A 15037-nucleotide genomic window follows, 5' to 3' on the forward strand; every position below is an offset into this window, starting at 1 on the left:
GGCCCTTTTGGGTAATTGTGTTAAATTATCCGGGGAGGGGGGGAGAATGATGCATTTGGGGCATATCCAAGCGGCAGATGTTTGCTGCTGACCTGTGGAGCAGGGGGACGTCCTTTTGCCCGCTCCTGACTTGTGCTACCCACGCGGAGCCAAATAGGCTTGCAGCCTGTGCAGCAGGGTTGCCAACCTCCAGGTGGTAGCTGGAGGTCTCCCAGAATGACAACAGATCTCCAGGCGATAAGGACTGCTTTCTATGGTGGGCTCCGTGGGATTATACTCTGCTTCCCCTTCGAAACTATGCTCCGCCCGCCCCCCCAATCTCCAGGAACCCAGAGCTGGCAACCCTGTCTGTCACCGTGTTGCCTTGAAGCCTTCTGAGCTCTGATGATCAGGCGTGCTGAAAAGGGTGCCTCTGCTCCCTTAAACATCTGAGTTGGGTGAGCCATAAGAGGGGACTGGATAAAAATTCACTACCTCCTTGGCTGTGGTCACACGGCAAGGTAATTGCGCCTTGTTCCCGCTTTAATTTAAACGGGAATATTTTCCTTCGGGTTGGGATGTCTCCACCACCCCTCAAGAGCCATCCCTCTCACCGGCTGCTGCTCCTTGCTCATGGTGTTCCCGCTGTCTGCTGCACTCCCAGAACTCCTCGCTGACACCCCCTCTCCACCCAGGCTGAGCGGTAGTGTGTGACATTGCAGCTGCTGTGCCCGGAGGCGGCCTGGCCGTCGCCCTCGTCCCCGTCCACCAGCAGCCATGGGGCCGTCCTTGTCATCAGCTGAGTCGCCACCAGCCTGGCACTCCTTCTCGCGGTGCTTCTGTGCGGCCAGGTCGAGGCGTGTGGCATGGGCCGCTTGAAGACGTGCTGCTCGGCTGCCGGGCTGCTCTGCAAAAACTCATTGCACAAAATCAGCAGTCAGACAGCCCTAATCGCAATCATTGCGAAAGACAGCTGCCCAGATGGGCGAAATTGCATGTTCAAAGCGCAAGTGCCAGGAAAACAATTGATTTTCCCAGGGGCAGGAAAAACCGGGAACATTGCGGGAGTGAGCCTGCTTCAGCACAGGAAGCGCATCTGAACAGAAAATTAAAATCCGAGAGGGAACAGCAGCAAACCCTGATCAAAAGGACCGTGTGGCCGCACCCCTTGGGTTGTCAGCTTTGGGTTGGGAAATTCCTGGAGGTTTGGCGGGGGGCAGCCTGGGAACGGCAGGGTTTGGAGAGCAGGGGATGAAGCTATGGAGTCCGCTCCAAAATAGTTGTTTGTGAACATGTTACAGAGGAGAGTTAGTCCAGATTGAAAGGAAGCCATTGAGGAGACCACGCTTCTGGAGAAAGTGAGCATGAAAGTGAAGACGCTGAGCTGCAGGCCGGAAGGTCTGTCGTCCGGCAGTTCAAGACCCGAGTGCCGCGTGACGGTGTGAGCTCCCATCTCCAGCCCCATCTCCTGCCAGCCTAGCAGTTCAAAAGCAAGACATTGCAAGGAGATAAATAGGTCCCACTTCAGTGGGAAGGTAACAGCATTCCGTGCGCCTCGGCGTCTAATCATGCCGGCCACGTGACCACGGAGAAGTCGGCTCTTTGGCTTGGAAACGGAGATGAGCACCACATCCCTAGAGTCGGATTTTACCCTGGTTCAAAGTGTGCCTCAGGCAAGGCTTGACCCAAAAAGCCCTCAGGGAAGCTACCGTTTACTCAGCAGGCCACTGTCCCCTTCGCTTCAGCCCCCACTCCCACCAACCTGCAGTCTTGACGTTGGCCTGCCTTGTACAGATGATTGTACAGATTGTACACCTAATCGAGGTGATCCACTTCGGCAACTGCTTGCAAGTGGATTTTGCCATTTCACGCAGTAAAATCCAGTTGCAAAGTGCATTGAAAGTGGATCAGAAGTGTGTTATTTATTGTGTGTGAAAGCACCCATAGACGTATGTGAAGCAGGGTGATTACAACTCTCCCCCCTGTGGCTGCTGGTAGGCCTGGAGAAAAATGCCTTTTTGTGGCCTGGAGGTAAAAATCATATTGCCTAGCAAAACGCATCCTACTGAGCCTCTGTTAAAGGGACAGGGCATTCCCCCCCCCCAAGCAAGCCAGCATCCTGACTCCCACCTGGCCTCAGGTCTGGACTTTGTATGAGGAGCAGAACTGAGGGATGGGCTTAGCTTGTGGTGCAAAATCACGAGGGGGAGTGGCCTGTGGAGGCGGAGTCGTCGGGGCCGCCCCCTCTTAACCGGATTTCTGTGTCTTGTTCCAGATCAACTTTATCTTTCTGTTCAATATTGTCAGAATCTTGATGACGAAGCTCCGGGCCTCAACCACCTCAGAGACGATCCAGTACAGGTATCAGCTGGAGGAGGAGCAGCGGGATGGGGTGGGGAGGGCAGTTCTAAGGCCACACCCCAAATTTGTTATGCTCATTAAGCCGGGCTGATTACTTTACATAATTCATTCCAATTCTGCTAGCCAGTCCTCCTGGGGATGGGGTCCTGGCCACAAAGAGTACTGCTAGGAATCCATGCCTAGTCCGTCATTGTTAAAGGCACAGAAGTTCTGCTGGAAAGAGAAGTGCTGCCCTAGAGAGCCAGTTTGGTGTGGCGGTTAAAAGTGCAGACTCTTAATCTGGGAGAACCGGATTTGATTCCCCACTCAGCCACATGCAGCTGCTTGTGTGACCTTGGGTCAGTCACAAGTTCTCTCAGCTGTTCTCGGGAGAGCTCTCTTAGCATGTGGGTGGGCACATGCAGCAAGCCCCGCCCCCTGCTCCCAGCAGCCCTGTTGGGCCACGAGGAGCAAGAAGCAGGGAGGTAAGTTGCAGAGCCCCGCCCCCGCCTTTCCTGGTCCGTGCTGAGGTGCAGGGCTCAGGGAAGGCCTGCGGAGCCCCCCCGCCTTTCCCGGGGTGTGGCCTAATATGCCAATGAGCTGCGCTGTCAGGGGTGTGGCCTTCTATGCTAATGAGTTCCTGCTGGGCTTTTTCTACAAAAAAACCCCTGGGGAGGGGGAAGGAAAGGAGATTGTAAGCCACTCTGAGACTCCTTTGGGTAGGGAAGGGTGGGGTATGAATCCAATCTCTCCCATCTTCTTTTTCCAAGTGAGTCAGCTGCGATGAGGTCAGATGGGTTCATGCACAGGGGGAAAGTTGGGTGCATTGGGGCTGTTTTGGATTAGGCTGGCTGGTGATTCCTGTGTCCTTCTTTTGTCAGAAAAGCTGTGAAGGCCACTCTTGTGCTCCTTCCATTACTGGGCATTACTTACATGCTTTTCTTTGTCAACCCTGGAGAAGATGAAATATCCCAGATCGTCTTCATCTACTTCAACTCCCTCTTGGAGTCCTTCCAGGTATGGAAACCTTCACAGAACTAAAATTGAATATGGATGGATGGATGGGAGGAATACTAGGACAAAGGGGAAGGGCAGACATTGTCAGGTTAGTCCTTACTGTGTCAAAGTTCATTCAAGGCAAGCAAGAAGCAGAGGTGGTTTGCCACGGTCTTCCCTGCAAAGTCTTCCTTGGTGGTCTCTCTTCCAAGTACAGAACCTGCTTGGCTTCCAAGATCTGACGAGATCAGGCTGTACTATGCTGCCTTCCTTTCCCTGACCACACTTTACAGATACACAATTAGCTGAACTATAAATAAATTTCTGTGTGCAAAATATTAAAGTGAGCTTTTGAGCATGTGCATCTCATTTCCTCACTGTCTTAAGCACTGTCTAGCTTTCGGATTATGGGGAACAAGGCTGACAAGATCCAAAAGCTGTTTTTTTTAAATAAACCACTGAATGTGCCCCATAACAGACATGGGGCCAAAGGCAATGTGTACTCTTTCTCCCAGGACTTGACTGACTCTGGATTCTTCTTTGTTTCCCCCCAGGGCTTTTTTGTCTCTGTCTTCTATTGTTTCCTGAACAGTGAGGTGAGTTGAGGGGGGGGGGGCTGCTGATGGAGACCTCTGGGTTTGCATGCAGCCAGCGGGGCATGCCTGGAGTGGGCCCTTTCAGTAGGGTTGTTAGATCTGGGTTGGGATATACCTGGAGAATTTGGGGGTGGAGCCTGAGGAGGGCGGGGTCTGGGGAGGGACTTCAGTGGGATATAATGCCTTCCAAGGTGGCTATTTTCTCCAGGCATCTCTTGTCGCCTGGTGATCTCTTGAATTCCCAGGGATCTCCAGCCACCACCTGGAGGTTGGCAACCCCACCTTTCAGACACCAGCCCAGATGTGGGCGGCAGTTATGGGCAAGGTGGGGGTGGGGGAATCTTCTGGCACTTACTCAGGCAGTCAAATCGATGCATCCGCTGGAGAGGTGGAGCCAGTCTCAAAAACGTGGCTGAACTTTTGCAGTGTGGAACACCAAATGTTGGAATATTAGATGCTGTTTTTTACTCTGAGGAAAGCTTTTTAAAAACCTAAATCTTAATGTTCATAGAGAACATATATTCAGTTCTGCATTCGGTTTTGAGTCAACTTTTCTTAAAATAAAAAATCCCACAGCTTTAAAGGAGGACCTTGAAGGCCAAACAGTGTTGTATGGTGGGTATAAATCAGAAGTGGTTCGGGCTGCTCAAATAGCTCCAGGAGCAAGCCAGGTGGGGCAGCCCTATTCCTTGGAACCCACAATCAGTAACATTATGTTACTCGTTACCATAGCGTTTCTGGCAACTGCTAGAGCAACCCTTATCACTTCTGGGTAGCTCTAGGATCATCAGGAACTCTACGGCTAGAGCTTCCTGTAAGGATATGGGGCCTTAATTTCTTTTTAATTTTTCTCCCTAGGGTGATCCCACACACAGTTTTTGTCCACCGATCAAGGGAAGATTTGTGGGCAAGGGGTACAATTTGCTAGAGGTCTCCCACCATAAGCCAGTGAGAAACCTAACCACACTGGCCCTCTGTTCTGTGTCTTGAACATACAGAACATCTAGCTTTGGCCTGTGGGCATTCCTTAGAAACAGCCATTCTTAACAGCCATTCTTCTCCACAGTTTGGTGTAGCGGTTAAGTGCGTGGACTCTAATCTGGGAGAACCAGTTTGATCCCCCACTTGCAGCAGCTGCTGGATGACCTTGGGCAAGCCATAGTTCTGGCACAGCTGTTCTTGAGAAAGAGCTGTTTCTCTCAGAGCTCTCTCAGTCCCGCCTACCTCACAGGGTGTCTGTGGTGGGGAGGGGGAGGGAAAGGAGTTTGTAAGCCGCTCTGAGACTCCTTTGGATAGCGAAGGGCAGGTATAAATCCAATCTCCTCCTCCTCCTCTCCTCCACAAGGACCTCTGTGTCTGTGCAGGGAGGCCCTCAGTGCTTTGTTAAACTACAACTCCCAAGATTCTTTTGGAGAAGCCATGACAGTTGGCTGCGAAGCCGATACATGTAGACTGCCATGTGGCCAAGAGACACTTTTACTTAAGTCTTTGCAATGTGTCTTCCCAGGTCCGTTCCGCAGTACGGAAGCGGTGGCACCGGTGGCAGGACAAGCACTCTATCCGGGCCAGGGTGGCCAGAGCCATGTCCATTCCCACGTCACCCACCCGCGTCAGCTTCCACAGCATCAAGCAGTCGACGGCACTCTGAGGCTGCTCCTGAAATGTCGCGGCAGTTTTGGGGACTGCCTGCCTGGACTTCCGTTCTCCCAGAACTGCGAGCCAGGAAAGTCACTGCAAGACACGGGTGGCCTTCTCGCCGAGAAGCTGCGTGCATTGGAAGGAAGCATCGTCCCTGGCCGGAACTGCAGTCTTGGTGAAACTCAGCAGCTGTGAAACAAGGGGAAGTTCCACGGCCTACCACTACACTATTCCAGTTGCACCTGGGAGAAACCTTCTCCCGGAAGGCGCGGCCTCACGTATACACTATTCCAGTTGCACCTGGGAGAAAACCTCACGCATTTGTTCCATCTGGAGTGCTTGGTTCTTGTTTTGCTTACAGAATTGAGAAGGGTTTCTCAAACCACGAGTGATGTGCGAGGAGGAGAGAGGGAGCGGTGACTCTCTCTCCAAACACAGAAACTCTGGGGGTGTCCTCGTCATCTGCCAGAGTTTTTAACAGGCAGCCCAAACCAAAGGGACAGATTCTGGAGCAGGGCCTTCAGAACTCGCTTGTTCACACAATGTTGAAGCAGCCATTAGGATAAATGGCTTTTTTAAAAAAGGGATTCTGAATTTGTTATGGCACATTATCAGTGGCTAATATCTCTAATAGCCAAAAAGCACAAACTCCATATTTCGGGGGCCTCTGACTTACCCGATTGTGGGCATTTACGAGAGTACGTGGATACTGCCGTCTGGCCCTGCTTGTGAACTTTTCTTCTGGGGATGTCTCTTGCACCGCAGTTGAGTGAGATCCAGCCAGTGCCAGTCCAATGATCTTCCTCATATTTATTCAGCAGTAGCAGATAAGGCAAGAGGCGGTGGGCTCTCAGCGAGCAGGCCAGCCTATCAGCTGGGAGGTCCATTCCATCGTTATAGGACCAAATTACAGCTGAGACGCTCCCGCCACCGACTTCTCTGACCCTGGAGACTCCCCCTGGGTCCTCAAAACCGAGTGAGAGACTGATGGCTTTTTCTTAATAAAGTACGCTGCTGTCCCCAGCAAGGATGATCCAGAACTCATCTGAATTAGGCCCTTCCCCACCCAGAGGAATATAATCAGGATCGCATGTTATTCTGTTAACAGCGCTTCACAAGGCCACAGTATTTAGCTTACCAAGACCTGTGGCTCTTTAAAAAAAAACAAGCTTCCCGTGCATATATGTGCAATGAGAGATTTTTAAATGTGTGGACAGGGCCTGGTTAAAAATCTCAGACTTTAAAGGGGGGGGGGGAGTGGCGATTTCCTGTGGTCAGGAGGTTCTCCGTTGCTCTTTCCTTCTCCCCATGAGAAGCCGATTTGCATCGTTTATATAGGGTTGCCAGCTCCAGGTTTGGGAAATACCTGGAGATTTTGTGGGTGGAGGCTTAGAAGGGCAGGGTTTGGGGTGGAACTTCAGTGGGGTATAGTGCCATAGATTCCACCTTCCAAAGTGGCCATTTTCTCTAGGATCAGTTGTAATCCCAGGAGAGCTCCAGGTACCACCTGGACATTGGCAACCCTTATTTATACAGGCCACACAGCACTCATTACTTCAGCCAGCTGCAGAATAGAACTGACCTCGGTATAGAACCAATACACTGAACCCAACGCCTCTTGCATTAGCTTTTGGGTTGAGATCCCCCTCAGAGGGTAACAGAACTTACCTGCATTTTAGTCAGTTTAGTTGGTGTCGAGCGAGTTAGCTGAGATGGTTATTCACAGTGCCTCTGGGCAGGGCTTTTTTTTTTAATCAGGAACTCCTTTGCATATTAGGCCACACACCCCTCATGTAGCCAGTCCTCCAAGAGCTTACAGTAGCCCCTGTAAGAAGAGCTCTGTAAGCTTTTGGAGGATTGGCTACATTAGGGGTGTGTCGCCTAGCATGCAAAGGAGTTCCTGCTACAAAAAAAGCCCTGCCTCTGGGCATGTGGAGTTTCCTTCCCAATGAGCCAAATTAGCTGGCCTCTAGGAAAGGTATCTTATCTTATAAAAACTTGTGACATGGGCCAAAGGAAGCCCAAAGTGAATCAGGAATGGATACTGGAGAATTACAGGGCCAGAGATTCTAGAGGTCAACTTTTCTAGAAGACAGTTGGCAGCAAATTCTACGCCATACCCGTCTACACCTACAAGTTCATTTAAAGCCGGATTATGCAACCTACGATACTCCACGCCCATCCGCGGATCCGTTTCCCTGCCTGGAACTGCGGTGTGTGTTTGTCTCAAGCAGACAACAGCCACATGGCTGGTGGGCGGAATGGCTCTCAAGTGGTGCTGCTCAGACCATTTCAAGCTGTCATATGCAATTAAAGTACTGCCCAACTTAATTCAAACGTCTAGCAATCCAAAGGGGCTAACATTCTTGCGGAAAGGGATATTTACGTGAACACTGTAGTCAGGACCACATAGGGAGAAAGACGCTGGCGGGAATGCACACACCCAAGCCCTGCAAACACGGACGCTCATACCCAGAATTAAACGCTGTTGGTTTTGAAGGTGCCCCTGGACTCACACTTTGTTCTGTTGCTTCAGACCGACACGGCTGCCCCACCTGACTCTAGCAGCAGCCTCTGAATGGGGCTCCTTCCCCACGCCCTCTGAAAAGCTCAGCGAATCTCACTTTTTTTCCTATTCTGACCGCCCCTTGGCTCTAGAGCTGACCTCAGTGGTCCCTGGGAGGCATTCCCTGGTTTCCACATCCTTGCCGATCACTTGGAAGACAAGAGTGAGCTCTGGGCCTGAGAAGATCTTTTGCTGAAGCAAGAGGGCCACTTAATTTGTCCAGAGGCAATGGAATCCAGGGAGATTTTAAACCTGGATTTCCACCCTTTGGCAAACTTTGTTTCCCCACAGCACAAGCGCTTAAGGCCATTTCGGTGTAACCCCTTTCCCAATACATGTTTTAGAAACGCATTTAGGCCAGACAATGACTGAAGATGTGCGTCGGAAAGGTCAACTGTGACTGCCGGGCGCTATAGGGGGAAAGGGATCTGATTCAAAGTGTGACAAATTCTGTGATGTTCAGAAATATTTCAAGTAGAGCTCTGACCTGGATAGCCCAGGCAAGCCAGATCGCAGAAATGAAGCAGGGTCAACTCTGGCAAGTACGTGGATGGGAGACCTCCAAGGAATACCAGAGGCAGGAGGTGGGGGCAGGCTTCATTCAGCCACCTCTCTGAGTATCCTCCTGGCCCCCAGTAGGGGTCAGTCACCAGAGGTCACTATGCCTTCCAGGTGCACACACAGTCAGTCACCAGAGGTCGCCATGAATACCATGACTTCCAGGTGTACACACACACACACACAAATACAAAAAAAAATTCAAGGGGAGAGGAAGGCCTTGAATATAGTAAAATGTGGATTTCTGGGGGGATCTTGTCCTCACCAAACCCAGAATGCGTGCATTCGTTCAAATTGTAAGCTTTGAGGTGCAAAAGATTTTCTGGTTGGGGAAGGGAGTTGTGAAACTTTCCAATGGCGTCATGTGCATTTTACAATTTTGGATTCAAACAACCCACCCCCACCCCACCCCCAACGTTGGTTGAAGAAATGCCACACTAAAGTTTTGGTAAAACAAAGTTCTACTATATTTAGTCCTAAACCAGATATTATTATTCCCCCTCCCTATTCTAGAGTCCAGTCCGGGCTGAGCCACAAACCTTTGTGGCCCGCCCACCCCTTGATCCCACCCCCCGCCCCCAGCCATGAAGCACCAGTCCGAAAGGTAACAGGAATGTACAAGCAGCTGGAGAAAGACCACGGCTCTGGCGAACGGCCGTGCATGAACTGGGCACAGGCTTGGTGTGTGGGTTTTGCGGGAGAGAAGTTTCCACAAAAGCAAAGGGCTTTTGATGCTCACGCAACGGCATCGTCTCCGCTCTCTCAATGCTCACTTAAAACCATCGGTGGCGGGTGAGGCCGGACTCCATTCTGCTTCTGGCCACGCTGTTCGAGTCCACGGTTCCCATTGGAGCAGGTGGCTCTTGCTTCCCCCCCCCCCCCCCGTCAATCTCTTTCCTCAGGAGCGGTGGTGAAGAAAAGCACTACGATTCCTCTCAGAGGCACTGGCCGCCAGCCCACATTCGGCAAGCGGCAGCAGAGACACGATCCTACCCCACTGGCTCTACTGCTGAACTTTCCTTCCTTCCTCCCACTTGGTTCTGTGCGTCTGCCAGTGCCTGGGTCTCAGAGTAACCTCATCTGCTGACAGACGCATCGATCCCAAACACACACAACCAGTGTTCCCTCTAAGCCGAGTTAGTGTGAGCCGGCTCACAGTTTCTTAGCCTCCGGCTCACACCGTTTTGTCTCCGCTCAGGAAGGATGGCTCCGGAGCAGACTGATTTGTGCCACAGCCAAATCGCTCCCTCAAAACTGTAATGCCGCTTGCTCACACAGTAGGATTGTTGCTCACGAGACTCCACAGCTTAGAGGGAGCTTTGGAGGAAACCCACCCCCACATAGTGGGAGAGCCACCGGGCCAATGTGCCGGTTTGGGAGGGGCTCAGCATCTCGGTGAAGCCCAGCGAAACTTCTCCTCCACAGAAGGAAACAAAGGCAGACTGACCAAAGGAAGGGAGACGTTGAGCCACGAACCCGCTGTAGGGACAATGCGAGGGGCGGCAGGGAGCACGAATGCCTATGAAGGAAGGGGGAAGTTGTGGCGTGGTAGTCGGTGGCCAGAGGGCGGGCATCTTTGTGTGTGTGTGTGCACCTAGGAAGTGAGTGCCCGTGATCACACCGAGGTGCACAAACGGTGGTGCTTGCCGACCCCTCTTAGCTACAGTCGACTTGGAGTGCTTCCTCCCCCCTCCTGCAGAAAAGCAGATTAATTGACACCCTCCCCCCCCCACACACACACTCCAAGACTTACTAATGTGTCCAGCTTGATCGTGCTGACCTGGTGTTCAAGAGCTCAATCACGACTCCAGGGAATATTGCTAATGTCCCACGTGGGGACGGTGGCCGCCTGTCTACGACCTGCTCCATCCGGACACCAGATGCTCCAAGCGAGGCTGGCAGGAGGCCACGCAAAGAAACAAAGCTGCCAGGTTACCTGGCGAATAACAGTCGGGCTCCGAAAGGTCGACTGCTCCCGTGCCCCGTCAGCACCTCCCACCCATCTACAGAGGGTTAGACCCCCGCCCACGAAACTGAGGTTCAGCTAGGGGCACCCACTGGCCGTGAGGGACTGATGAAAGGCAGGAGTGCTGGGGAAGCACCCAAAGGGTCAGAGAGGGCTGGAGCAGAAAGGGAGGCGGGCAGAGGAGGATACGGCCCAGGGCAGGCCCAACGAGGCAGTGCCTGCCGCGCCTCGGGCTGCCGTGAACACCGTGGGCCCTGCTGCGGGAGGTGTGTGGGCGCGGGGCTGTGATTCACGGGTGTCGGGCACCCCCCCGCGTTCGTGCTGCTGGTGGTCCAGAAGGGACACGGTGTCCATGGCAGAGGCGCTGAGCAATCGGGCACTCTGGTGGCGGGGGGCGGGGGGCAGCCCGCCGTGGGTGCGCTGGTGGCGTTTGAGATGAGCGCGGCGAGCAAAGCGCTTCCCACAGGCCGTGCAGGGATAGGGCCGCTCCCCGGTGTGAGCCCGCTGGTGGATGAGGAGCTCGGAACGTTGCAGGAAGCGTTTGGCGCACACGGTGCAGGCGTGGGGGCGCTCGCCGCGGTGCATGCGCCGGTGCTTGCTGAGGTTGGAGCTGACGCTGAAGCGACGGCCGCACTCGGTGCAGACGTAGGGCTGCTCCCCGGAATGCGAGCGCACGTGGATGGTGAGGTCGGAGCGCTGCAGGAAGCGCTTCCCGCACTCCCCGCAGCCGTAGGGGCGTTCCCCGGAATGCAGGCGCCGGTGCTTGCTGAGTGCTGAGCGCTGGGTGAACCGCCTCCCGCATTCCCCGCAGGAGTACGGCCGGTCCGGTTCTGGGGGTGGGGATGGAGGCGGGGGAGGCGTCGCCAGGCCCCCGCCGCACTCCACGCAGCGCCGTGAGCGCCGGTGGCGCTCCAGGTGGCAGCCCCAGCGGAAGCGCCGCCCACAGTCACGGCACTGGTGTGGCTTTTCCGCCGCGTGGCGCTGCTGGTGCCTTTCCAAGTTGGCGAGGATTCGGAAACGCTTCCCGCACTCCTCGCAGGCGTGGGGTTTCCGAGACGGTGCCACAGCAGAGTTTACCGGTGAGGGCTGGGCAGAGGTCAGCGGCTCCGTGGAGTTTAGCGACAGAACCGCGGAAGACGCTGAGGCGGGGTCCGGCGGAAGGGTCAGGGCAGAGTTCAATGGCGAACCGGATCTCCTGCACGGGCCGCAGCGGTGCGGTTTCTCTCCTGCGGGCGGGCGCCGGCGTCTCTGGACGTAGCGTGGTTTCTGCCACCCGGACAAGAACTGGGCTCTCTCGCCAAACGGTGGCCAGATCCTCCCTTCGTCGAGGGTGTCCCGACCGATGCTACCGAACAGACTGCAGCCGATGCTGTCCCGGGGCTCGGAGCCTGACCCCCACCTTGCCCCCACCAAGGAGCTCTGCTGATGGGAAAGGCTGTTCTTGTGCTCTTTGGCATCTCCGTGGCCAGTCTTCCCAGAAACGGGTGGCTTTTGCCCCGCCAAGGGCCCCGGATATGAAAGGGGCATCTGCAGCTCGTTCTCAGGCGGCTTCCGGGCCAGGACTGCAGACCCTTCAAAGAGTCCAGCGTGAAGCTCCCGCGGGGCCTCCAGACTGTTCTGCCTGCCATCGCCTGCTGCTGAAAGAGAAAGGGGGACAGAACTTTGCGCTTGGAGAATAAAACACGGGAATCACAGTGATAATAATGATTGTATGGTGGTGTGTGGGATATAAATTGCCGGGCAAGGTGGGATATAAATTGAAAGTAATAAATAAATAAGAATAGCCAGGAGATCCTAAGATTGTCTGGCAGCCAAAAGCTCTAGCTCTTTTTTAGTGTTACACACCACTAGGTGGTGAGCTAGACTGTTTTTTTAAGGCAAGAGACGTTTCAGAGGTGGTTTGCCATTGCCTGCCTCTGTGTCACGCCCCTGGTATACCTTGGAGGTCGCCGTTCCAAATACTAGCCGGGGCCGACCCTGCTTAGCTTCCGAGATCTAATGAGAGACAGAGCTAGCCTGGGCTATCCACGTCACTGATAAACATGGGAATGTACAAAAGATACACACGGACCTCCCCTTTTACGGTAAAGGAGGCAGGTTTGGTCAGTCAAGAGGGGCTACAGTTGAGCGGTGCAACAAATGCATGTAAAAAAGCCGGGTTCAATCCTAACTCGTGTAGAAAACCTCTGGACAGCTACTGCCAGATGGGATAGAGAAACCTCACTGGGCAAAAGGCCCCACTTGGCCCCACCCACTTTTCAAACACACACAGCAGGCACCAGGGCACACATCACGTATGGCTGGATTCACTGTAACTTAAGAAAGAAGGCAGCCAGTTCTTGATAGGCTGGGTCCTCCAGGTCTTTGTAGATTGTGACTGGCACTCCTCTGCATATTAGGCGACACACCCCTAATGTAGCCAATCCTCCAAGAGCTGATAGTAGTCCCTGTAAGAAGAGCTCTCCAATATGCAAAGGAGTTCCTGCTACAAAAAGAGCCCTGCATGATTTGGCAGAACCTAAAGCTCTTCTTTAAAAGTCTAATGGGGTACGGACAACCTTCCCACATTATGACATGTGGCGTGGGAAGGGACGGCAGGCACCCGAGTACACTTGCCCAGCCTCTGTGGAATCTCCTGCAGAGCGCGACCGCTTGGAGGAAGTGGGTGCACGCACAGCCCTTCACTGTGAGCAATGACACGCAAACACTGCTGATCACGGGGAGGGTGTGTGCACACGGCTACTTCCTCCGCGTGGTCGCATGCCGTAGATGACTGCGTAGATCGCGCAGCAGTGGGGCCAGCATGTCTGTGCCTGCTGTCCGTCCCACCCCCCCCCCCACGCCATGAGTCAATGGACAGGGAGGTCGTCTGTACTGAGTTCGTATCTAGGGGCCTGCAACGAGAAGTCACAGAAGGGAACAGAAAACAACAGTGGTGATTTCGTTGTGGATTCTGCTTGTACTTTGCTTTAAAACAAAGATTCCAAATTCTGCTTGGAGGTAAACCCAATTCCGCTACTTGAACAAATACGGTCATTGTAGGCGGATTGGAGTACGTCTGATTCCGTTTGCACAAGTTACTCCATTTCGGAGAGACAAGGAGTTATGCATGAAAGGAAAAGGGGGCAGGGGCAGCCCCATAGCTGGTGAGGGGCACTGGACAGAGGAGGGGCCGGGGGAGAAAAGAGGGTGCGGCGGGGAGGGACGGGAAGATCAGGCAGGGACTAGACCATTTGCGGGTGGGGATGCAGCCCCACAGAAAAACTATCAACAGTCATGAGGCAAAGGCAGGCCGAAGGTCACAGCCCGGCAAGTTTAAGCCTCTGGCTGCTCCCGGAGGAGGAGGAGGGCCGGGCATAAACCACCAAAGCCCATCCTTCTCAGCGCTTCCCTCCCGCCTCTTCGTCCCCAGCCCTCTCCTGCCTGTGCCGATGTGGCCGGGCAGAAAGAGGAAAGGGCAGGGGCCACACTGGGGCCAGTGAACGGGCTCAGCTGCTCTGCAGGAATGTGGCTTCTTCTGGTTCCCCTTTTCTAACGCTTCTGACCTGAGAGAGACACTTTAGAAAAAAAAGCTCTCTCTTTCCGACACCTAAATCGGCAAACGGGGGCTTTGGTTTCCTTCCCCACTTCTTAAAAGCCAGATAAAGCAAAACTCTGCTGCTTCCCTCCCTTCCCTTTTCGGCGTATCGGTGTAATTGGTGGAGACTGAAGTTAGTCACAATAATAATAATTCGGCTTTCCTTTCCCCAGCCATCCCCCCCCCCACAAAGGGGAGAGGGGTCCCAGTTGTTGTTTCTACCATGGAAAAAGTCTCTTGTGGTCAGTTGGCCAGGCCACCATAACACTGCAGCCCTGGACAAATTACTCCAGACCGGATGAACCGAGCCCTGCCTGCTCGGCCCGCCATCTCCGCCTCTCCCTCGGCCAGATTTTTTTTGGGAGGGGTTATGCAAATTTGGGAGGGGGCGTCGCCCCATGGGCCCCGCGCTACCAACGGCCCTGGGCAGGGGGTTGACAGGAGGAGGGCCTGAGAATAAACCTGTGCCACACTGCAGGTGGGTAGTGGTCAGTGTTGGACTGGGACAGGGGTGGCCAAACTGCAGCTCGGGAGCCAAATGCGGCTCTTTCACACATACCGTGCAGCTCCCAGCAAGGGTAGTGAAGGGGAGGTCTTCTCTTCCCCAGCCAGTGTTCCCCTCCCTGGGTAGGCTTGAGGTGTGTGTGTGGGGGGGAGCAAAGAAAGGAAGCAACTTAAACTTTAAATACGTTCTCAAAGCCTCCCTCCCGGCCAGCCAGCTTGGAGAAGGCATTTGTCTCTTTAAATCTCTTCTCCATGCCAAGCCAGCTGGCGTTGGGGCATGGGGGGGGGGGGGCTTGGGGAACAATTTTAAAGTTAAA

At 53.9% G+C, this 15037-nt stretch overlaps 1 protein-coding gene across 2 annotated transcripts in view; it reads right to left on the bottom strand.

Annotated features, from left to right (window-relative positions):
* Nucleotides 1–9940: 9940 nt before the first annotated feature.
* LOC107125660 (endothelial zinc finger protein induced by tumor necrosis factor alpha-like) overlaps nt 9941–15037 on the bottom strand; it is a 16433-nt gene continuing 11336 nt past the window's right edge. Inside the window, exon 5 of one of the 2 annotated variants that reach the window (XM_015429107.1) lies at nt 9941–12273. In XM_015429107.1, the coding sequence (XP_015284593.1) occupies nt 10784–12273 (1490 nt within the window). In that variant the 3' untranslated portion in view covers nt 9941–10783. Of the gene's footprint in view, nt 12277–15037 lie in introns of both variants that reach the window. The other variant, XM_015429104.1, reaches the window with a different exon arrangement.

This window comes from Gekko japonicus, unplaced genomic scaffold (assembly GCF_001447785.1).
Source record: "Gekko japonicus isolate JY-2015 unplaced genomic scaffold, Gekko_japonicus_V1.1 scaffold1978, whole genome shotgun sequence".
Taxonomy (NCBI): Eukaryota; Metazoa; Chordata; class Lepidosauria; order Squamata; family Gekkonidae; genus Gekko; species Gekko japonicus.